At 36.2% G+C, this 25,344-nt stretch overlaps 1 protein-coding gene across 4 annotated transcripts in view; it reads left to right on the forward strand.

The window, feature by feature from the left end:
- Nucleotides 1-24,550, forward strand: part of TEX14 (testis expressed 14, intercellular bridge forming factor) — a 133,245-nt gene extending 108,695 nt beyond the window's left edge. For 2 of the 4 annotated variants that reach the window (XM_051994156.1, XM_051994158.1), the window contains exons 22-31: nt 2,258-2,314; nt 3,809-3,936; nt 4,463-4,674; nt 6,745-6,847; nt 8,689-8,763; nt 10,990-11,095; nt 14,172-14,264; nt 21,355-21,461; nt 22,755-22,812; nt 23,229-24,550. In XM_051994156.1, the coding sequence (XP_051850116.1) occupies nt 2,258-2,314; nt 3,809-3,936; nt 4,463-4,674; nt 6,745-6,847; nt 8,689-8,763; nt 10,990-11,095; nt 14,172-14,264; nt 21,355-21,461; nt 22,755-22,812; nt 23,229-23,265 (976 nt within the window). In that variant the 3' untranslated portion in view covers nt 23,266-24,550. The remainder of the gene's footprint in view (nt 1-2,257; nt 2,315-3,808; nt 3,937-4,462; nt 4,675-6,744; nt 6,848-8,688; nt 8,764-10,989; nt 11,096-14,171; nt 14,265-21,354; nt 21,462-22,754; nt 22,813-23,228) is intronic. The other 2 variants (XM_051994157.1, XM_051994160.1) reach the window with 2 other exon arrangements.
- The last annotated feature ends 794 nt before the right edge of the window (nt 24,551-25,344 follow it).

Raw genomic sequence — 25,344 nt, forward strand, 5'->3', positions numbered from 1 at the left:
TGTTGGATAAACATCTGCTGATCTGTATAGAGAACAGTATTTTTTTCCACTTGGGTAATAGCTTAATTCAATTTATTGGTTCATCCATTATATTTGTGTGTGTGTGTGTGTGTGTGTGTGTGTGTATGTATGTATGTATGTTCTAAGTTATTGAGGGGGGATTAAAAGATTGGTTCATCCATTATATTATATATATATATATATACACATATATACACACACACACATATATATATACACATATATACATATATATATATATATATATATATGTTGTTCTAAGTTATTGAGGGGGATAAAAAGATTTGGGATTCCCTGCCCCTGATAAATTAAATTAATTCAGCAGGGATAGTAAGTCATATACACAAACTACAAATATAATAGTAGGTTGGTTTGCATATTTTACAGTAGTGTATAAGAGTAATATATTTAGAGAAGGCTTTATAGAAGAAATGTCATTTGATCTAAGCACAATGACTGAAGCATTGAATATGTAGAAGGTTTTATTTTTGGAAGATCAAATTGGATCAGGTTAGGTTAAAAACAAATTGTAAAGGGTCTTGATTATCAGAATAAGTATAGTCTTTATTCAGAAGGCAGTAGGGAAACATTTAAGTAATATATAAATTAATGAAAATCATTTATTAAGCACTTAAATACATGTCAAGCTCTGTATCCCCAGCTAAATGCTACTGTTACAAATACAAAAGCAAGCATAATACTTGCCTGCAAGGATCTTTTTTTGTTTCCTTTCTTTTTTTTTTTTTTTAAGTAACAAGAACTTTTTCCATTTATTTACCCTTCTCATTCCTCCCCTTACCCCATTAAACAAAGGAAAAAACAATTACCTACAGATTCTAGAAAAACAAATTTCTATGTCAGCCATATCCTTTATATATATATATATCTGCATTCTGTGTTTATCATTTCTAGGAAGTGGAATATCTTAACAATTTTGGGGGGATTTTTTGGTGGTTTATCATTTGCATTGCTCAAGAGTTCTAAAGCCTAACTATTGGTAATATTGTATGTGTCATTTTCCTAATTCTATTTCTTTTGCCCCGCATCAATTTATATGTATTCCCAATTTCTTCCAAAGTGATCCATTTCATCATTTATTTTGTCACAGGAACATAACTTATTTATTTCAGTATTCCAGAATGGAATTTCCTTCAGTTTCCAGTTTTTCGCTACATCAAAAAGAACTGCTTTAAATAATTTTGTACATATGGATTCTTTCCCTCTTTCTTTAATTTCTTTGGGATATAGGTCGAGTAGTGGTACATCTGAGTCAAAATATTTGCATATTTTGACGAATTTCTAGCTTTCTAGAAGGTCTGAATTCATTGTTCTACCAAAAATGCACTAAGGTACTTGTTTCCAAAAACCTAAGCACTATTATTAATCATTTCCTCGTTTGAGCTCACATTGTAATGGAAGAAACAACTGATGAGGGGAGTAGTGGTCAGGGAGGGGCCTTTCTGGAACAGAAGGTTAACTGGACAGTGAATAAATGACATATTCCATCCAAGATTAGTTAGAGAAAAGAGTATGCTGGTGAGACAGTTATGATGACATTGTAAGGGAGGTGGTTGGGAGGGTGTGGAATAGAGTGAAGCCTCTCTGGTGCTCTTCAGAAATAGTGTTTCTAGAGAGGAAATGATCAATTAGATGAAATTAGATAAAAAATAAGAATTCATTTGATTTCAAAAACTCAACTTTACAAGTATATAGTATGGTATTCAAAAAAAACCTAATGTGATCTTAGACTGCATAAAGGGAGTTTAATATGTTGAACCAGGGAAGTAATGAGGCCATTGCAGGAAAGATAAAAGCAATAGGAGCTTTGTCATTAACTACTGAAAGAATTGCTATGGGGTAGGGTGATTAGACTTGTTCTGCTTGATCTCAGAGAACAGATTCAGGAACAAATAGGTAGAGATTACAGAAAGATAAATTTAGACTTAATGTAAGGAAAAACTTTCCAACAATTCTAATCAAACTCAAGTGAGATTGGCTACTTAAAAATGCAATAGATTTCCCTTGTCTTTAAGGAAAGACTAGATGACCCCTTGTCTGGTGTGTCACGTGGTGATTCTTGTACAGTTTAGAATAGACAGCTACTAAGATGCTTTGAGGTTTTATCTTTTGGTAGATCAACCTGAAAAAATCTCAAGTAATTTACTATTGGTTTAGTAAATTTAATAATGCTTTTAGTTTATTTAAATTGATTCAAGAAATTTCTTCATCTTTTCAGCCTTGGAGAAGAAGAAACATTAGAAGAATCCTCAAAAGAATTGAAAGAAAAGGATATGTAAGTTGGGGTACTTTTTTTTTTTTTCTGAGGCATTTGGGATTAAGTGATTTGCTCAGGGTCACACAGCTAGGAAGTGTTGTGTCAGAGACTATATTTGAAGTCAGGTCCTCCTGACTTCAGGGCCCCTGCTCTATCTACTGAGCCATCTAGCTGTCCCCTGGGATTCTTTTTTCATAAAGAAATTAATCTTAAGAATGTTACTAAGATGGGAATATTTTATAATTTTTCCTAATCCATAGTCTCATATATGAATATAGAGCCTCAAGCCTTAAGATAGTCTCAAAACCGTTAAACTCTATGGCTTTGGAACATTATGTATAATATCATACAATGTAATATGCGTATAAAATGGAACTTTTTCCCTTTTTTAAATTTTTTGTTTAGAAGGGATGATTTTTGGGGAGGGGAGGAAGGATGCATGGGAAATACAGGTAAAGTAAAAATAAAAGCAGTCTAAAAATTAAGAAAAGAAAAAGAAACATTGAATCATTCTTAGTGTGGCATAATTAATAAGAAAAAATTTGTTGTAAAATCTGGTTTTGGTGTGAAGACCCCAATAATGATGAAAATAGTTGTTTCTATTTATGGAGGTCATTTTAAAGCTAAAATTTCATGTTTTATTCTAACCTGCTTCTTCACAGATTGTAGTATAGCTTTTATAAAGTGTCCTGGCTCCAATGCGGTATACTGGCTGCTTGATCTCATTCAAGTCACTTTAAACCTCTTTCCTTTCTCTAAAATAGATATAACTACACTTGCAATATTTAGTTCTATAATCCAGTAAACATTTTAAGTAAGCACCTTTTGTGTGCCAAGCACTAGACTAAGTGCTGAAAATACTACTAACAGAAAAACCAGTTCCTGCCCTCACCTCAAGGAGCTAATAATCTAATGAAGGAAGACAATATTCAAAAGGAGGCTGGGAAGAAGGGTACTTCAAATTCAGTCAAGATGTAAAAGAAAATAGTGAACCAAAAAGCTCAGGGTTCAGCCCTCTACAAAAGAATGAAATGTTCTGCTCTTACAAGCTGTGGAAGAGTTATTGAACAAGTGATTATGCTTGTAGTTTTCCTTGACAATTAGCAAAACAGAAAGAATGCTGAGATTAGAACCACAAAAGTTGAGTTTGAGTTTGTTTAGATGTTTTCTAGCTATTTGACTGCCTCTCTGAGTGTCAGTGTCCCCTTCTGTAATACGATGTTTAACACTACATGCTTCTTAAGCTTTTTGTAATGAAAATAATCCACAATCATAAGGCAGCATATAAATGTGTTATAATAATTATAAGTACATAATTGAAAAAATAATTATAAGTGGTATAGTACTTTGTGACACTGAACATTTTCACTTTGGGGGATGAAAATAATACTGTGAATAGTATAAATAAGTAAATAAATATACTTTCAGATTTCTAGAAAAATAATAGTTTTTTGGTGGCTTGTTATTTTTTTCTTTCCTAATTAATTTAGCGTTACCTTTTCAATTCTTTAGATCGTTGGTAGATATTCAGGAGTTGTCCAGTATTTCATGGGAACAAGGACACTCTTATAAGGAAATCCCCTGTAAAACACCCAGAACAAGTCATGGACCAACCAGTGTCAGCACTCCAGTCAGCCCGGGTAACTACAAGACAGATTTCTTTGAGAACTAGTTTACCCATGGAAAGTGATAAGTTAGCCATGCTTGGCAAGTGAGTTCAGTTGCTATTTTGTCTCTGGTATTTGAATATTCATTTGTGCCAAAGAGAACACAGGTAAGATTATGAAAGAAATCTTAATTTTTATTAAGATGTGTATTCTGGGTAGGGAAATAGATCATTAAGCTCCAGAGCAAGTTTTACAAATGCCATTGTAGGGATTTGCCAAAAAGTGATGTACTTGCATGTAGGATTAGGTGCTTTTAAAAATTTCTTAAATGTTGAATTTCTAGTTTATTGTACAGCTGATAAAATTAGAGTCATAAGATTGGTTCTTTTTTATTAAATGTAGTATTTGGGCTCAGACTGGACACTTAATGGATCTGAACTATCTGATATATTTAATTCCAATACCAAAAGTACTCAGAACCTAGCCAGAGTTCAAAATCTATTATAACTTCCTGTGAGAAGATTTTTTATTAACTGTGCTGACAATTCTTTTTCAAAAGCAGGGGCAGCTTCATCAGTCATCAATCTGTGTAAAGACTGTTCTGAAGGGAGCTCTTCCCAACCTAATATCCAGGCGACCTCTTGCTGGGACAGCCAGGAGTCCATTCAGACAATGTCAAATACATTCATGACAGCCAGCCATGAAAAGGGCCAGAGAACTGATTCCTTTTCCTTCCCCTCTGAAATGCCTTCCTTTGGACTGACAGACCATGTAAGTAGGAGGATTATATTGAACATTCTTATATCAAAGTCAGACCTGGCTCCATGTTTTTGTTTTTGCTTTTTCCTATTAAGGATTAGAAATTAAGTAAAATTACCATTATTTAAGCATCTTCTAGTCATTCTTTCTCAGGCCTGCCTCTTCAAGTTTGAAAAGCAGCAGAAAGGACTTTGGGCTTGTAGTTTCCTCAGATCTATGATCTTTTGCTTATGATATTCTCTTTACCTGAAATGCTTTCCTTTTTTCTTTTCTTTGTTCACATTTTACTTCTCCTACTAGTCTTGCCAGTCCCAACTCCTTCATAAAAACTCCCCTGTTTATTCCAACCTTTACTTAACTTCATCCTCTCTGAATTCATCAATCATATATTATTTTTCCCACATTATTTAGTTCTTGATTATAGCTAGCTATAGTTTCAGTGTGATGAGGAGGTGAACTCTGAAACTGTGTCCCCTTTAATCTGTAAAAGAAGGGAGATTCCGTGTCTCAGGCCCTCTGGGAAAGCATCTTCCCGACAAGTTAAGTGGCTCCATTCAATTGGAGATCTTGATCTGATCAGCTTCCATTGATCTTTTGGGGGTAGCCCAGATCCCATTAAGGAAATGCCCAAGATTCTGTGGAAAAGCCTTCAAAATGATTTTATTCAGTTGGAGAGCTGGGCCTGATATTCCTATTGAGTGGCTTGAAATTCCAAGATAAATACTCTCTTTTCAACTGGAAATCTCTAGGCCTGGGGGCATTGACAACATTGAAGGAATCTCATTCATTCAGTGGAAGCCTTGCCAAGGAACCTCTCTTCTTGGCACAGCTTCCTGCCAGGAGTCTTGCTCACTGTGAAGATACCCTCTTCTCAGTGATAACCTTTGTTATTTCTCTAGCAGGACCTTGCCACTAAGGAGTCTGTCTTCCTAGAAAAGCTGGCTTCTCAGTGCCAATAAAAATCCCTTTTGCCATTCAGACTTTTTGGATTTGTGAGTTCTTTCATGTTGGACCTATGTGCCAACCTGAGGGGATTCCCCACCTCCATTCTCACATCAGTTCTCTACCACTGCATCAAGTGGATCCAGGATCTCTTTGTCATTGATACCCCCTCCATTGGTATAGAGCCACACAGAGACTTTAAGTCCTCATCTTTTGTCTCTGACTTTGGAAAAATCTTGAAATTCTAGAAACTTGGAGTTCCCTGTGCTTAGTGTAGGGAAGTTTACAAAGGCAAAAACATGGAGCTCGCATTTTGCTGGGTGAGGAAATAAATGAGTGAATAAAGCATTTATTAAACACTGCAAAACACAGTCCTAAATGTTGGGAATATTAATAGAAAAGAAAAATAGGCCTTACTCACATTTTACTGGGAGAGAATACATATACAAGATTTCAGCTACAAGTCAGGTGGAAAGGTCTGTCAGTCAGTAAACATTTATTAAGCGCTATTAAGTGCTAGGCACTGTGTGCTTAGTTCTGGGAGATACAAAAAAAAAAAAAAAAAAAAAAAAAAAAAGGCAAAAGATAATCTGCCCTCCAGGAACTCACAATCTAACAAGGGAGACAAATTGCAAACATATTTATATGCAAAGCAAACTATATACAGGATAAATAAAAACTATATACTGGAAATGATCAATGAGGGAAGGCATTGGAATTAAGAGGGGTTGAGAAAGGCTTTATTTTAGAAGGGGGGATTTTAGTTGTGACTTTAAGGAAGCCAGGGAGGCCATTAGACATAAAAGAAGGGAGAACATTTTAGGCATGAGGGATGGCTAGAGAAAATGCCCCTAGCCAGTTGATAGATTCTACCTGTGAAATGACCAAAAAGTCAGTGTCACTTGAGGGAAACAGGAAAGAAAAGTGGAAAGGTAAGGAGGGAACAGCTAGGTAATGAAGGACTCGGAAAGTCAAAAGGAACACTTTGTTTTTGACTTAGGCAATAGAGAGCCAGCGAAGTTTATTTAGGGAGTATGAGACATATTCAGACTTGTGTTTTAGGAAAATCACCTTAGTAGAGATTTATTTATTGTATTTAGCTCAGTACACATGGTACCAATGCTATGTTTCTTTGATCAGTTACAGGATAATTTGTCCACATTCAGTGGTTCTTCTATCATCAAAGCCAAAACAGAATCTGTGAAACTATTTCCTGCCACTCAGCAAAGCAGATTTCATAAAGGTATTGTTTAAACTTGAAAGTGCAAGACAAAGTACTATAGAATACTAAGGGCATTCTCACAGTGCCTGTCCTTTAAAACAATATTCTGTTTTAAAAGACTGGAATATTTGGTAAAGCTGCTTGACAGTTTACTGGGATGGATGAAGCTTTTGTGACCTTTTAGGGATTTTTTTATTATTGTTGTGAATTGGCTTTAATTAGAGCTGCTTCCATAAGACAGTGACCGGGTAGATGTTTGCTAGTCATTGCTCATCGACCTGGTCAGTTTATGCTAAACTGCTTCTCTAGCAATACTGACCTCAGAGCTAGCTTTAATTTCCAAGTAAATTCTTTTCTATTCCTCAGGGACCCTTGAGAATGAATTTTCAGGAGGGAAAGGCACCTAGAACCTGGGAGATAAGGGACATCATTAGCAATGACAATAATAACTCATATTTCTGTAAAGGGAATTTTGTTTATGTAGTGAAAAGGGATCTGACATTAGAACTAGAAAGACCTGGGTTAAGGCTCTTCCTATGATACATACTGTCTGGGTCACCCTAAGCAAAATTCCTCAGCTCAAAGATCCTGAAATCTTCCTGCAGCTCTGTTGGACTAGAGGTCAGTAAATAAATCAAGAGGCAAGGCTATGAGATAAAAAAGATTATCACCAACTGAAGGGTAGTTGCCAGGTGGATAGCAGAGTAGAGGGAGATCTAGAGATACATAGAAGATTTTAGCAGTATAAGGACAGACAGCAAAAAGAAGTTTTTCAGGTAAGGCTGCTCAGCCAGTTTCTTTCTGTAAGAATATGGGAGGTTGAATAAAAAGGACAGGATTTCACATAACTGGGGAGAACAAAAGGGAGAATACTTAATTTGGGGTTGCTTGAGATCAGGTCTATTGGGGTAAGAGTGTTTCCTAGTAGTTTCATCAGACATTCTTAGGACTAAGATAGTAGAGGCCTCTCTACAATATGGAATCAGTTTGCCTTAACACAGATTTGAATGCCACTTTTCCTTTTTTATTGTTTTTGGGTTTTTTTTGAGAGGCAATTGGGGTTAAGTGACATGTCCCACAGCTACTGAATATTAAATGTCTGCAGCCAAATTTGAACTCAGGTCCTCCTGACTCCAGGACTGGTGTTCTATCCACTGTGCCATTTAGCTGGCCCAGCATGCCACTTTGACCTCTAAGGCTACTATTTCTGAAATGTTTCCCCAAAATTCCCAGTACCCAGGTTTTGTACATTTCCTCCACACCATTTAATCTCTCAATGTCCAGAGAGTCTAAGTTGCAAAGGAGATTCTAATCTGCATTAGTAGGAATTTTCTGTGTGAAATAATAAACCTAGTCCCTCCCACTACTTCCTCTAACCCCAAACCAAAGGCCCTTCTCACAACAATCCTTAAGTTAAGTCATTCGTTGTATTATCATCAATTGAGGAGAACAGTGAAGATCTGGGAGGTTAAATTACTTTCCTGTAATCACATGGACAATAAAATAGTAAATATATGAGACTGAATTTGACCTCAGATTTCTTGACTCTCATTTAGCACTTTTTCTTCTATACCCTGACAATTCAAAAGTATTTACTCTGGAATATAATAACTACTCCCACATGGAGTAGTTATTTGTGAGTGTTAGCTGGGCTTTCTTAAGAAAGAGATTCTTTTTCTGTTGTTTGTTATCTCATTGTTGGGGCATTCATTGAGAACATAGAGTGTAGGTCTGCCAAATTCTGGATAAGTCTATGAAAGACTAATGTCAACAGAAATAACATTTCAGCTTGACTCTAAATTCTTTGTTTAGACCAGGAAATTAAATTAATTATTCTTTCCCTTTTCTTTTTAATTTTTAAGAGAGAGCAGATTCTCCTTCACTAGAGTGTACTGATGAACTACCTCCACCTTCTCAAGAACTCCTTGATGAAATAGGTAAGTGAAATGGAATCCAGAGTATGGTATGGGCCTCTTATCCAAAAGGCTGCCTCTTTAGTAGGGAAAGAGATCACTTGCTGTCTTTACACCCCTGCAGCTCAGCTTCATCTCTCCTATAAAAATTACTATTGCCAATTACTGAAGTGGCAGTATATAGTGAGACTCATATTTTCTAATCATGGCATTGTGCTATTGTACAGATTCCCGCTATCCCATTTCTTATTTGAAAAGATTCTATACATTGATAGAGTGGTGTATGGAGTTGGATTATAGTTAATAAAACTGATCATTTGGTGGTGATATTTCTTCACTGGTTGTGGACCAAACATATTCTCAGGTCCTCTCATTCTTTGGGGGCTTTACCTCACGGTTGCTGGGCATTTAAGAAGTAGGGCCAGCTATCTGTGCTACATGGTGACTCCCCTTCTGGGTAGGCTGTGACCAGCTGTACTCTATCAATTCTCATAGTGCATCTATAATTCTAATCCCAATCCCAATACAGATGCCTTGCTTTATTCATTTTATCACTATAGTAACCAGTTGTTTCAAGTTTCAGAATGAGAAATAATACATATCAAGTTGAGTTAGTGGTCTAGAGATCAGCTTTTCAGGAACTGAAAATTCATTCTCCTGAGAACTGAGTATGAGGAATGTATCTGCCTTGATTTGCCCTTGAGCTTCATACATAGATGATGCTGTATGGAATGGATTGATAAGAGAATCACTTCTCAGTGCCTGCGTTTCTCCTAGAAAGTAGTGCAACAGCCATGGAAAAGCAAACTGCTTTGAATCTTTTTACTTTTATGCTCTGACAGAGCACTTGAAGCAGCAAAGTGCTTCTTAGTGTTTGATGAGAATGGGTCCAGTTACTATGATCTGACATTAAATGGTTAAGTGGATTTTCTTGAAGACTTTTCTATAATGGAGTTATATTGTAAGCCTGTTTTCTTAAAGAATCTATGCAATAGGACCATCTCATAGGTGAAGTCAGGATGGGCCTAAACTAAAGTGTGGTCATGAAATTTGTTTTTTAAATTCTCAGCCTCTTTGTTCTGTTCTCTAAGATTCTATAAGATTTCGTGTTCCAAATTTTTTCTTCCCTTCCCAAGACTGCAAGTAATCTGATACAGGTTATCAAGTACAATGCTCTTTGTTCTTTTCTCTTTGTCCCTCCCCCATCTTTCAGATACATTAGTTCTGCCCTGTCAAAGTATACTCTCGGGAAAGTAATCAGTCTCAGTCATTTTACCTGTGTGAACTTAAGGTGTTCCCTCTTCCAAGGACATTTGTGTGTTTAATCTTATCTCTTTTCTGCTTAACTATAATTGAATTGTAGAAGAGATTTGGAGGAAGATGGTCCAAGAAACTGTCCCCTAAATCATACTATAGAAGAGGTTGCCAAAGTATGTCTACTTAGAAATCTGGCCTTTGGCTGAGAGCCCTTTACAGCATGGTCTTAGTACTTTACTCTAAGACAAAGAGCACATGATATGTTCTGTGGAAAAATCTGAGAGAGAGAGAAGTTCCAGTGGATAGCCTTGTGTTACATAAATGTGATCTGATCAGATCAGATCCTAGGAGATCACTGGGCCTTGAATTATATTCTCAAAAAATCAGTGATCAGTATGAGAAGATTTTGTGTCCATGGGACCAAGACTTAAATTAAAATATCTTTCTAGTCCCCATTTTTTTTGGTTATCTTAGGGCAGGACAATTGCAAGTATAGATGATCAATAAAAATATAAAGCTGCCTTTGCCCTGATGTGCTTGCTACTACTGCTACCTGAAGGGATTCTACAACATTCTCTGATTTTTGGATGAGTCCAATTTGGAGCCTGGAACATTGAAGGAGGAGAAGCTGAAGCTTGAGGCAGCTCTATGTATATGGAGTATCACCAGTGATAAGTGCTTTACTGATCTGCAAGACTCTTTGAACTTTTGACCATGATCTAAAGCTCTTATGCTTCCAAAGTATTTTAATGTTGTCTGTATCTTTAAAAAAATTTAAAAGGCCACTAGGAAAATGAGCTTGAGGAGGACAGTTTGATTTTCTGGAAACTGAATAGGAGAATAAGAAATACCTTCCTGAAACAGAAGAATTGGAAAAAGCAGTGTATTAAATATGATAGATTGTACTAACTCAATATTAATTTTTTCAGCTTGTTTTCTTAAAAGTTTTTTAAAATCTTTTGCTATTCTGCTTAAATAAATCTTTTTAATTAGCTCTAGATCAAAGGCATTTAGAAGAAAAGCTAATTGAAAATAAAGGAGAAGATGGCAGTATACTTTGGACCAAAGAAACTCTGTACTTAACAGAAGAGACAGACAGGTTAGTGAAGAAGTTGTATTTTCCTGAAAACTTTTGTCCATATCACTGTATGCATACCATATATTCTTTCCCTATAGTACAGAAGATTGAGGGGCTTTTTTCGGTGCATTTTAGAGAGATAGAATACTATACAAAGGGGATCTAGAAAGTTAATGTGGTCTTAGGCTACATTATGAGAGGTGTGTCTAAAAACAGGGCCAGAGAAATTATAGTCCCTATATTCGGCCTTGTCTAGAGTATGTCTGGACTATTATGTTAAATCCTGGACATCACATTTTATGAAAAACATCAGTAAGCTGAGGAGTGTCCACTGGAGGGCATCAAAGATTCATTAATTATAAGGTACCTGTAACTGGGAAAATCAAAATAGCTTTCCTATTAGAGGTAGTACTTGAGTTCAGCCTTAAAGGAAACTAGGGATTTTAAAAAGGTAGAAGTGAGAAGGGTAATTGTGAAAGACAGCCTGGACAAATGCATGCCATTTATAAAGAAACAGCAGGTAGGCCAGTAGGGCTGAAATAGTTTGATAAAGGATCTTTATGAGAGTTGAATGTTCCATTATTCACTCAAAGTTCACTAATATTAAAGAGGACTATAGAGGTACCAGTTCGGAATACACACTTAGGCTTTATTCATGGAATTGTTTTGGGGAAAAGAATAGAAACATCAATATACTTAAGACTGAAAGCAAAAAGTCCTTTCAGTCAGTATATATGGGTATATTTGGCAAGAGCCAGGAAAAGAATGGTCTAGGGTTATTCTTTCATGTAAAGAATCAAGTTCTCCTAATATGCCTATAATTTTTTCTCTCTTGGGATTATACATGTGAAATGCTAATTCAGATTCTGTAGGAGAATCTGAATTCCATAGCCTTGGGTTCAGGAAGCCCTAGATTTTAAAATTGCTTCTGATGTCATTTGTGTGTCCTTTTACAGGTTGATCCTAATTAGTGCAAACAAGTAGTGAAGTTGTCATATGTATTCACATTTTACAGTATTTGAAATTTTAATTTTGTAAAATATGACAAATTAGTCTCAGCCCAATCAATGGAAAGTCCACATTTAAATAATAGGATCATTTCAAGGAATTCATTCATGGGACCTAACTGTTAACTTTCAGTGATCCCAGGCAACTCTTGAGTCTTATATCTATGGCAGTGTTGGCCGTAAAGGGAGTTTCCATGTAGAAAATTACACTATTGAATCAGATTTCAAACTAAAAAAGAAAAAGAAAGATCTTAATAACCTTGAATACAAATTTTAATGGGAACATGCCATCTGTCTTCATGTATTTGAAAAACTGTCATGTGGAAGGATTAATTTTATTTTGTTCAATTCAGAGAACAAAACTGGGAACAGTAGTTGGAAGTTGCAGAAAAGTAATTTCGACTTGATTTAAGGAAAAACTATTACAACTAGAACTTTACTAAGAGTTGCTTGGAGGAAAGAGGAGGGTGGGTCTTTATGTAAAAGCTGAATTATCACTGAGTATATTATAAAAGAGATCCTTTTTTAGATATAGCCTAGACTAAATTGACTTTGAGGTCCCTTTGAATTCTGAGATTCTGTGATTTAATCTTCTTAGTTAAGGAAGAAACAAAAATGACTAAGACATAGACCTTTAAAGAGATTATAATTTCTTAGGGGAAATAATATAGGCACCAGGAACACACTCACTTTAGAAGAGACACTGCAAAGACAGCTTTAATTTTCCATCTGCAGGCACTGGGGCAGGGGCTCTTGGTGAGACTAAGCATTCTCCATGTATTCTCCTAGAGTAGAAATCTACTTCTCCCACATCTACTTTGATCTACTTCCAACTTTTATCCCTCCTAAAAGAGAGAAAACCCTTCTTGACTGAGCATTTAGGACTTTTATCTCTCTAAACAATATTTTGAGTTGCTTGTTAATATTGTTGAAAGTGCATTGAAACTAAATACCAAATTCTCGCCAAGTCTGCTTTTTTGAATGATACATAATTGGAAAGAAAAAGAAAAAACCCAGCAGAGGAGATCTAAATTACTGAAAATTTTTGTAAATCAAATTGAGAGACTCAGAGAACATTCTCCAAGAGTCACTCCTAATAAGTGAACCAATCACCATGGAGGTAATTAAGGAAGCAAGTTGGCAGTCTTTACTTTCCTTGCCTTTATGATGTGAATAGAAGTGGGTTGAAAGGAAAACTCAGTCCCAGAAGGGGAAAAGAATTCACAGAACCAAAAATTAGTTAGAGAAGCTGTGCCCATATGGAGTTTGAAATAAATTCCTAGATGTATCCTATAGTTATAAATAGAATTCAGATGAGAATATGATAAGGTGTTTTTAATCATCTCCAAGATCTAGCCAACTTAAAACTAGTACCTCACTCTTATTCCCCTCACTCCTTTCTCCTCTTTCTCTTCTGTTTCCTTTTTGAATCAAATATATTTCTTCAACAAACTTTTTTTTTCTCCCTTTCTTTGACCAGTTCAGATGAGATCAGATTCAGGGATCACCAATTTGACCGTAGCCCTTCCTCCTCTGGTTTTCCACTTTACATACTTTTGTAAGATAATTTTTCCTACCTTTCTTCTTCCTTTTTCCCCCTAGTATATTCTTTTTTCCCCTCCCTTTCCATTTTTTCATTCTTTTAAAATCATCAAAACAAAATCTTCTATAGGTTTCTTTATTTTATTAGAAGCTTCTCTTCATTACCCGATTGGAAACTGAGGCCCCAGAAAAGGGAAGTGACTTATCCAACATCACAAATGGCACAAGAGCCAAGATTTAAACTCAGGTCTTTTGACCCCAAATTAGGAACACTCTCCACTATTTCTCTTATCACCATTTTACTCATGAGGAAACTTCTTTTCATGGGAGTTATCACTGAGAGAGTGATGGCCATCTTACCAGGAATAATGTGGAAATGATTCCTATACTGGATGAAATATTTGACTTAATGACTTCTTAAGTTTTCTTTGAACTCTAAAATTATATGGGCTTAGACTAGTCACTTCATCAATAATAAGTTGAACTATATGAACTTAGAAGGACATGTAAACATTGAACCTGAACTTGGTCACTTTGCCTCCGGACAGGGCTCACTCTACTCTGGATGAGGAGTTGGAAAGATGGCTACAGCCATCTGAGAAGAGCCAGGAGCTTCAAGGTCTTACAAAGAGCCCTGCAAGGTTATTGCTCCCCACTAGGGGATTATTCACATATTATATTATGTGGGTCTGATTTTCATTTTTCACCTGTTATCTGGGGTCTTTGAAAAACTTGTCTAGTGAAAAGATTGCATTGTTGCAAATGAACACCTAGGTGTCAATTGATTATAGATTATATGATTATAGAAATTAAGAAAAAATTAGCATATTATGTATAAAAGTTGCCATTTAGAAAAAGAATGTGTTTGAAATTTGATTGGGATAGGATGGGACAAATTTGGAATCGTCAGCTAAATCCTGATTTTAATGGCATCAGGGCTTGCAGTTCTGATACTATATATATATATATATATATATTTTTGCTTTTTATTTACAAGATACATGCATGGGTAATTTTTCAGCATCGACAATTGCAAAATCTTTTGTTCTAATTTTTCCCCTCCTTCCCCCCTTTTCCTCCCCCGGATGGCAGGTTGACCAATACATGTTATACTTTAACATTAAGTTATAAGTTAAATACAAAGTTAAAGTATAAAGTTAAATTATAAGTTAAATACAATATATCTATACATGTCCATACAGTTATTTTGCTGTACAAAAAGAATCAGACTTTGAAATAGTGTACAATTAGGAAGTGAAGGAAATCAAAAATGCAGGCAGACAAAGATAGAGGGATTGGTAATTCTATATAGTGGTTCATAGTCATCTCCCAGAGTTCTTTCGCTGGGTATAGCTGATTCAGTTCATTACTGCTCTATTGAAACTGATTTGGTTCATCTCATTGTTGAAGAGGGCCGGGTCCATCAGAATTGATCATCATATAGTATTGTTAAAGTGTATAATGATCTCCTGGTCCTTCTCATTTCACTTAGCATCAGTTCATGTAAGTCTCTCCAGGCCTTTCTGAAATCATCCTGCTGGTCTTTTCTTACAGAACAGTAATATTCCATAACATTCATATACTACAATTTATTCAGCCATTCTCCACTTGATGAGCATCCATTCAATTTCCAGTTTCTTGCCACTACCAAAAGGGCCGCCACAAACATTTTGGCACATATAAGTCTCTTTCCCTTCTTTAAGATTTCTTTGGGATATAAGCCCAGTAATAACACTGCTGGATCAAAAGTTCTACACTGTTTGATAACTTTTTGAGCATAGTTCCAGATTGCTCTCCAGAATGGTTGGATGCATTCACAACTCCATCAGCAATGTATCAGTGTCCCAGTTTTCCCACATCCCCTCCAACATTCTGCATTATCTTTCCCTGTCATTCTAGCCAATCTGACAGGTGTGTAGTGGTATCTCAGAGTTGTCTTAATTTACATTTCTCTGATTAATAATGACTTGGAGCATCTTTTCATATGGCTAGAAATAGTTTCAATTTTTTCATCTGTTTATATCCTTTGATCTGGTACGATATTCTTGACTGGATACCTGTTTTGTCACAGGTAGAAGGTGAGTTCCTCATGAATTAGAATAATTTTTCTTTTGTTATTTGTTCCCCATTGAACATAATGCCTCACACAGAGCAGATGCTTAATAAAGATTTGTGGTGTTGAATTCTGGTTTGGGTTTTGTCAATTAAAAAATAATCTTGGCAAAGCACTTCACTTCTTTGAAGTAGGTTTGACTACCCTCATCTCCCCTTCCAAGGGACCCTAGATTTAGAGCAGGTAGAGCCTTTCATAACTGAGACATTTAAGTGATCTAGCCCAGGTAATCACAGGAAAACCCAGGTTATCTGATTGCAGAACACTGCATTCTTTCTGCTATGTCATGCTACTTTCCACATACTTTCCAAGGTTGTTATGAAAATAAAATTAAATAATAAGAATAAAAAGATTTTGAAAAGTTAAAAGTGCTATACAAACATAAAGTAGAATTTATTAGTGATTGCATTATATATTTTTATTATTTTGACCAAAAAGGGATAATTAGTTAGTGTTGTAGAAATGAAAAGGACCTTAGGAGAAAAAAGGTTTGTCATTCTGGAGTATGTAATGAATGAAAGAAGGAAATGCTAGACATTCATTAAAATCTTGAAGACTTTTTGACTCAGAAAAAAGCTAGGTATAATTTCATAATTAAAGAAGGTGGTTGCACCAGAGCTAAAAAGACCCATTTCAGATCTAAATCCTGTTGATACTGTCTAACTAAAATAGATTTGGTTTAAGAGGAATGGAAAGATCTAAAAATTGAATTTCTCCATAGTTATAAATAATCTCTTTGAGAGGGAAAAGGGGAGGTAGCATTTCTCAATTTTGTGGTACTGTGTGATATGAATAAGGATTCTGTGAGAAACTTCAATGCTACATTCCAATTGGCCACAAATTTCATAGCTAATATGCATCCTTGTCCCCAAGAAGGGACAGGCTAGCCAGTCAGAGAGAGAACTGGCCAATAGAGAAAGAAGAGAAACAGAAGAGGAGTGGCTGACAAAGTACTTATTGGTAAGCCATTGCTGATTAGTAAGCATTTAGTAACTGCTTAGTAAAATCTTGACATAGAGGCATATTTTAGAGTATAGTGTGGCTTCCATTCTATTCTAAGTTCCCTGGTCTCAGAGTGGGCACCCCTTCCTTCCTTAGTTGAGACTTATTGTCCCCTTATTATTATGATCTCCTCCTATGGTAGCCAACATGTTAGGAATACCATCAGCATATTTCAAGCTAAAGTGTTCCATTGCCAAATTAGTTTGGAGAGTGAATCCAAAGAAATCACTTTGCAAAGAAAGTTGAGATCATTAATTGTTTTAATAAAATTGTAAGATACAAAATAAATCCACAAAAATGAAAATTTCTACATGGCAATAACAAAATACAGAAAGAAATGATAAGAGAATGTCATTCAATATAATGGCAGAATGCTGCAAAAACCTGGAATGCATTTTTCCCAGCTACATACAGCATCACTGGAAAGAGATGTCAGACATGTAGAATATGATAATAGACATACATAGGTACACACCTGGCCAAGGTCTCTGACACTGTAGTGTCCTGCCACTTCATTTATGAGTTGCAAATGGCACCACCACCAGGAGCTGGGTATGGTGGGTGCCTCAGCAGGAACCACAGCAGGAACCTCCCCCAAAAAACATAGAAAAACCATAATTATATCCCTGTTATCTAGCCTTTACCTTCTTCAATCTTGTCAAATGAATTGAAGGAGCTCAATTAATGAGGGATCCTTTAGCCAACTCTCCAATGTACTTAAAAGGGAGAACTACAGCAACAACAAGATTATTTGATGATCAGCTGTGATGGCCTTGGCTCTTTTCAACAGTGGGGTGATTCAGGGCAATTCCAATAGACTTGTGATATAGAAAGCCATCTGCATTCAGAGAGAGGACTATGGAAACTGAATGTGGAGCACAACATAGTATTTTCACTTTTTGTTACTGTTGTTATTGTTTTGCTTCTTGTTTTTTTTCCTTTTAATCTGATTATTCTTGTGCAACAAGATAAATGTGGAAGAATTGCACATGTTTAACCTATATTAAATTACTTGCTGTCTAGGGGAGGGGAAAGATGAGAAAAAGGAAGGAGAAAAATTTGAAACACAAAGTTTTGCAAGGGTGAATGTTGAAGATTATTTTTGCATGTACTTTGAAAGATAAAAGGCTATTATAAAAATAAAAAATAATAAAAGGGATGACTTTTGGTAAAGGAGAGCTATATTCAGAAATAATGATGGGAAAACTAAAGATAATAAAACCAAAATATGCATACCTTTTGATCTTGAGATTGCTCCTCTAGGCATACACCCCAAAGAGTTTAAAGATAAAAATAACCTGTATACATCAAAATGTTTGTGTAGAAAGGAAACACCTCTTAACTAACTAAGGAGAAACATTTAGTGGGGAGTCTTAGGAAGAGCTGGGTATGGTGGGTGCCTCAGCAGGAACCACAGAAACTTTCACCTCCTAAGGACTGTGTGTGCAGTTAGGGTCTGAGTCTGAGAAGACTGAGTCTGGGCTGATGGGAAACACCAGGCTCAGCTATGCTGCAGGGATCTGGCTTTGGGCAAGAAGGAACTAGCACTTGGTGAGTGCAAAGGCATTGGGGCCAGAATCTCGCACTTGCTGGAGAGAAGAACTTTTGCTTTGGAGTTCCAGGACAGAGAAGTGAAGCTTATGGGGCACCCTTCTCTCCCCCCCCCACCTCATGATTAGAGGAGCTTACACTAATACCTGTATAAAAAAAAAAAAAAAACTGGCAAAGAAGAAAGAATCTTACCCTAGAAACTTATTATGGGAACAAGGAAGACCAGGGGGTCATCTTCAGACTAGGACAGTGAAGTAAAAACATCTTCTATCCCAAAGAGTCATGAGAAATGGCTCCCTGTGTGGAGAGAATTTTTAGAAAAACTCAAAAAATTTTAAAATCAAATGAAAAACATTGAAGAAAAGCTGAAAAAAAATCTAAGAAAAACAAGGAGATTATGAAAAAAAAAGTTAACTAACTAAAAAAAGAAATCTAGTCTCAAAGACAAAAATAATAACTCTTTGAAAATTAGAATTGGGCAAGGGGGAGGAAAGCCTGTGAAAATATGATAGATATAAAGAGTAAAAAAATAGAACAGAATAAGGCATCTTATAAAAAAAAATCTAGAGAACAGATCAAGAAGAAAAAATATAAGAGTAATTGGACTACCTGAAAGTTGTGACCAAAAAAAAGAATCTTGATACAATAATACAAGAAATAATCTGAGAAAATTGTCCTTGAATGATAGAACACAAAGGGAAAATGGAAATAGGAAAAATTTTCCCATCACGATCTCAATGAAATCCTTTGTGAAAAACACAAAAATATTATTGCCAAATTGAGAAACACCCAGATCAAAAAGAAGAATTTGTAAGAAACAAGAAAAAAACAATTCAAATATGCTAAAGCTACAATTAGAATTGTATAAAAGTTAGTAGCAGTCACAATAAAAGACCACAGGTCCTAGAATCATATCTACCAGCAATCAAAAGAAATAAGTCCATGACCAAAAATATATCCAGCAAAATTATAATATTGAATGAGGAAAAAATGGACAGGCTTGCAGATTTTCAGGATTTTCTACCAACCAAACCTGAATTTAACAGAAAATTTAATATATGAGCCAATATCAAAGATCAATTTCAAGGAACTCAATAGAGATTAATTTTTTTTTTACATGAGAAATGTATGTCATATCTTTAAGACAGACATCAACAATACGGTAGCTCAAAAGAAAGATTGAGGCAGAGTTAAGGTAAAAATAGTAATTATGTTATATAAATGAAATGCAGAGGAAGAATAGACACAGAGACAAAGCCAGGAGGAGGATTTGTAGTTGCAAAAATTTACATCGGGAATGGGTTGAATAGGTAACACTACATATATACCATGAAGAGTATAGCACTCTTCAAGATCTAAGAAATGAATGGATGGATGGGTGGGGAAGCAAAAAGTGAGGGAAGAAAACAAGAGAAAAGATCCATGGTGGGGAGAGGGTAAGTAATAGCAAGGCAAGTTAAGGAGCAGAATTAAAGAATTAGCCAGCATAAAAAGGATGTATGTATGTGGGGAAGTGGCACAAGGTGCGTTTTATGTAAATATCTACATAAATATATCCTTAACTATAACCTACTTGGTAGTGGGAGTGGGGGGAAAGAGAAGGAAAGGGACAAAAGGGGGAAAAAGAACAAAGGAAAAAAAAGCAAACTGATTTTCAAGGAAGTAAAGAAAAGATGGACCTTTCTGAATATAATTTCTTGTACTAATATATATACTTTCTCGAACTGGCAAATCCTCCTTCATGATCTGCTGGGCACATGATAATGTTCTTTTTTGTTTTTTTTGTTTTGTATTGCTTTTTTATTTTTCTTATTCTGTTTTTTAAAATAAAATAAATTAATGCAATTAAAATTAAAAGTACATATTCAAAGATTACTCTAAACTTTTTTTAAACTTTGTGATGATTATCAAATGAAAATATTTTTCAAAACTTTTAAGTTTTCTCTCTAAAATAGAGTCAATAATATTTGCACTGAATACTTCACAGAGCTGTGATAAGGAAAGCTAATTGTGAACTTTAAGAACTCTGGAAATATAAATTATCCATTAATTGAAGTTGAAGTGGGTTCTGATACACACTTCGTCACTGGACTCAGATGGCTCCAAAGGAAAAAGTGAGGCAGGTGACCTTGCACAGCCCTACTTCACCTCAATCCAAATCACATGCATGTATCACTTCCCTGATGTCATGGTCCTCTTTCAAGAATAAAAGATTAACAGCAGTGGGAAAAAAATGATTTTTAAACAGAGGATCTGAGTTCAAATTCTGCCTACCACAGTTACACCTGTGTGACACTGGACAGTTCAGTGTCTCTGGGCCTCAATTTCTTCATCTGTCAAATGACATTGTTGAACAAAATGGAACTCCAAGAGTCCAAACACTCTTCTAGGCTCTAAATCACGATTCTATGATCTGTGGAAATTTTGAGAATCTTCAGTCTAATCTGTAACTGTTTTACTTTATTTTTTTTTAATTTGAGTATTTTTATTTCCAATTACATGTAAAGATAGTTTTCAGCATTGATCTTTGTAAGATTTTGAGCTTCAAATTGTTCTCCCTCCTTCCCCTAGTCTCTCCCTAAGACAGCAAATATTCAGATACAAGTTATACATATGTATAAATTAAATATTTTCACATTAATCATGTTGTGAAAAAAAGATTCAGAACAAAAGGAGAAAACCATGGGGGGAAAAACAGCCTAAAAGGTGAAAATAGTATACTTTTGATTTGCATTCAAACTCCATAATTCTTTTTCTGGATGTAATGAGTATTTTTTTATCACCAATCCCTTGGAATTGACTTGGATCATTATTGCTCAGAAGAGCTAAATCTATCATAGTTGTTCTTCACATAATATTGCTTTTACTGTGTACTGTATTTTTCTGGTTCTTCTCAAGTAGCTAACTCTCACTTTAGAAAGAATTTTAGGAGTGAGTCTGAGATATTGAAATGTTGAATAAGAAACTGGCTCCTACTTTAGCCTGATATTGTATACTTTGCCCTTTGGATATTGCTCTCTTGGCTCCTTTTCTCATAGTCTGATCTCAGAATCCTTTTATTGAAGGGAGACAAGTCTAACAGATCAAGAAGTTGGTGAAAAGAAGAAAAAGGGGGAAGAAGGGTCCAAAGCAGAGAGAAGGAAAATAGACTGCTTTCCTGGGAGCCCTGAAGGTATTTTTCTTTTAATAAGTTCTATTTAATGTCCTATGTCTTGAGGAGTAGAAATTTTATTCAGAAATAGTTGCCTGCTGGTGACCAAATTCATGTTGCTTTTGTTAATTTATTTTGTCTCTGTTTGGAGGGAAGGCATGTCATTAATACCTAATTCTGTTTCTTAAAGTAAACTGTCAGTCCAAAAGGAGTTTGTTTTTGCATCTGAATAAGGACAATTGATAGAATGTAATTTTTTTTGTTGTCTGGCAATTCATAAAAGGATTGCAGAATCAATCAAAATGGCTGATATGGAACTAAAATGGAGGGCACATATTATAGAAAAATCTTCAACTCACTTTGACTTCAGAACTGCTTTAGAAAACTTTTCATGCCTGTAACACCATTTACAAATGGCAGAGGTTCCTTTCTGGCAGCAGATCAGCTGTTTGATGGGTGGCGGGTTCATTCTTTTCAGGTTACCATGGCATTAACTAATTCCATATAGCTCATTGCTCCTACAAATTGAAAATAGATGCTGTGAAGTATAGAGATCTGAGCAGTATTTTAGTAAGTCTTTAACATGAATGGCCTGCCTGGGTTGGTTTATGTGTCCCAACTTTTGAATTTCAAATCCTTCAAGGGAGCACAAAAATTTTGTTTGTTTTTTGGCTGAGGCAATTGGGGTTAAGTGACTTGTCCAGGGTCACACAGCCAGGAAGTATTAAGTATCTGAGGTCAAATTTGAACTCAGGTCCTCCTAACTTCAGGGCTGGTGCCCTATCCATTACACCACCTAGCTTGCCCCCGAGCGCACAAATTTTTGCAAGCGTCTATCTCATTACATAACTTAGTGTAATCAATAAGCAAACAAATCTGTTGGCTGAATAAATGATATGGCCTACATTTATACATAGTTCAATTTTTCCAAAGTACAGATCTGCGGTTGAACTGAATGAAATGCAAATTCACTTAAAAGCTGTATTGAATTCATAGCAATTTTCTATAATATATTTTCTCAATCATACAAATCCAGTTATCATGAGTCCCTGAAATGTTTTGCCTTTTAAAAATAGTCAATATGGAATAGCTATAAATAGATTAAAAATTTAAGGGTTAGAGTCCATTCCCTATAGTTCTAAAATGAATATTTTTCTAGAGGGAGGAAGAGAACCCTACATAGCACCAACTACAGACAGAATAGTCTGACACACTAGGGTGGCTGAGTTGCCACTGCCCTGTTTTGAATACAAAGATGTTTAAGGGTTTTTGCTGGGATTTCCTGCTCATTTCCTTGTGGTCTACTTGTTCCAGATCAGGAAGAACTGAAACCTGGTTTGTGGCATCGCCTGGGTTGGACCCAGCCATCCAGGTAACTTGGTGTTAGATGCATGTGTATTTTAAGCCCCCCTTTTTTATGCAACATTAGCAGAACTCTCAAAAACCACCTGCATTTGGAGTAAGCATGCTAAGAGAGGTGGGGATTCCAGCATTGTATTATATTTAAAGTTTCTGTGCTAAGGGCTAATGAAAATGAAACTGACAGCTGAACTCAGCACGGGATGAATGAATAACAGAGAGTGGTTTTGATTGTAATTTTATTGGTGCTCTGCAGAGGATGAGACAGAGGCTATGCTATATACCCCACCACACAAGTTTCCCTAATGATGCACATCTCTTTTTTTTTAATTGAATAGATTTCAGTTGAATAGAAATAATCCATTTGTAAATTATTTTAAAGTAATTTTTTATCCCCTCTCCTTTCTCTCCTTTAAAAAATGAACATAGGATAATCGTTTTGGATCAGAGCAGCACCTCAGACTAATCTGAATTAGATAGTAGATAAGTTTCCGGTATGTTTTTGTGTTCTCCCTGTTGCACACTCCCTGCCTCTGATTGGCTGTGATCCTTACGACCCTCATCAAATCCTTCTGCAGTTGGTGGTGCTTGGACTTAACTCTTCACTAAAATAACAGACACGAGGGATGTGCCTGGATCCATTTGCTGGTACATAGAGCCTTGTTCTTTAGTCTCAGTTTATCAGTGAGAGAGTATTTGGGGCATAAAAGTTTTTTGTTTTTTTTTTTGGTGGGCCTGTAAATTCAGTGCTATTCCTGGCAGTGGCTCCTGGTGGGATGAATCAACCATTCACTATTGGTTTATGTATCATAAATGTTCCCTGTGTTAGACTAGCTTGGTTTTCACTGTGTAAGATACTACCGCTCTGCCTGCTTATTCTAATTATGCTGGTACCAAAGAGTGGACACCTGAAGTTTACAGGGGCTTCAACGCAAAGAAAATCCTTCATTTTATATTTTGGGAGATTGCGGTCACTGTCCCACATAGAAAATGGAAATCAGCGTTTTATAACTGAGACATTGCTTTTGTTTTGAGTTATTACTCATTTTCATACTGGTTGTCTCAAGTTCTGGTTAGTATCCACTTAACAAGCAAAAAGGTTCAGTGCTATTCCATATGTAGCCTGGAGTATGGGGATGTGGAGGGACAGAAGTACACAGGAGAGGGTACAAGCTCCTCAAAGGAAAGACTGAGTTATTACATATTTCAGCACTGTATAGCTCACATTTGGTGTCAAAGAAGTGAGCTAAGGCTAACATCTCTATCATATATTATAATTCATTCACCTGGGAGGTGGGCATAAGTACCCTGGATACATGTTATTAGAGCATGGTATTGCCTTGACTTCCCTTTATGTTTGAATATGAGCTGTCAGCAGCACTGACCAGATAACCATCTGTCTTGATGAAAGAGTGGTGGAATTTTCAAAGTTTGAATGCTACAAAAAGAGGCAGCTATGAGAGTACAAAATAAATGGAAAGTTTTTATGCAAAAAATGTTATACAATTGTGTTTTGTTATTGGAATATCAGCCAAAAACAAGAATCCATCCACAGGCACTTATGGAACATATGGGGAAGATAAAATAAAAGACAGTCTCTGGTCACCACAAGTTTATAGAAAGAGAAGTTTGAAAAAAAAGATGTGAGCTGATAAGAAAAAAGAGCAGGAAATATTCTGATGGTAGATTTGTTGCCGTGATCAGCAACAGGCTCAACTAGAAAAAGGAATTCTGGGAGATTTAAGTCTGGGGACAAATTAGCTGGGTGAACATGAACACATTTCTCCTAACATGTAAACCAGTGATGATACTTAACGCTCCAATCTCCAACCACAGAAAGGAGTCAATGATTTTGGTGAAACTGGAAACTCTGAAGGAAAGTCCTTCTACCTGCTTCTCTGAGAGTTCATTGCCCAGAATATTTGTTCAAGGTCACACAGCCAAAACACAGCAGAGGCAAGCTCTAAGGCATGGTGCCACTTAAAATGTAAGCTCACAACATTATTGGTGCACAAGGGACATAGTTTTAAGCACTCCAAAGAGCCCTGGAGGTCACTGACTCTTCTTAAGCCCAGAGAGCTTAAGGCCTTGCTAGTGAGTGGGAAAGTTGTGACTAAAATCCAGCCTCTGCCTCTCAGTGCACAGCTCTGTGTAATGATCGGGGAGAGGGCCAGCCCCAGGATATGCTCTGCTCCTGATTGCAGTGAGAAGATTCACAAGTACTGATCCATGAAGCCTGTGTCCCTTTGGCCTGTGCCAATTCTGCAATATATTTACTGCCACTGGGCAAAGAAAAAGGAATCTCAGACCCCAGTCAGTTCTTCTGAGGACCCATGGTCCTTGGTCCCAGCTCTGCAAGACAGGAGCTGTTTGATTCTAGCAGTCACCCTCTCTGAGCAGTGGGCTCTGAGGCAAATCTAGGTGATTGCATTAAGCTGCAGTCTAAGGACATGCCTAGAGGAAAGGGTTTGTACTGACTTAAGGCTGCCTTCTTACTGGGTTTTCCAGGGAAGAGGCACAGTGTCCCCTCTCTGCTAATTAGGAA

Source organism: Antechinus flavipes, chromosome 4 (assembly GCF_016432865.1).
Source record: "Antechinus flavipes isolate AdamAnt ecotype Samford, QLD, Australia chromosome 4, AdamAnt_v2, whole genome shotgun sequence".
Classification (NCBI taxonomy): Eukaryota; Metazoa; Chordata; class Mammalia; order Dasyuromorphia; family Dasyuridae; genus Antechinus; species Antechinus flavipes.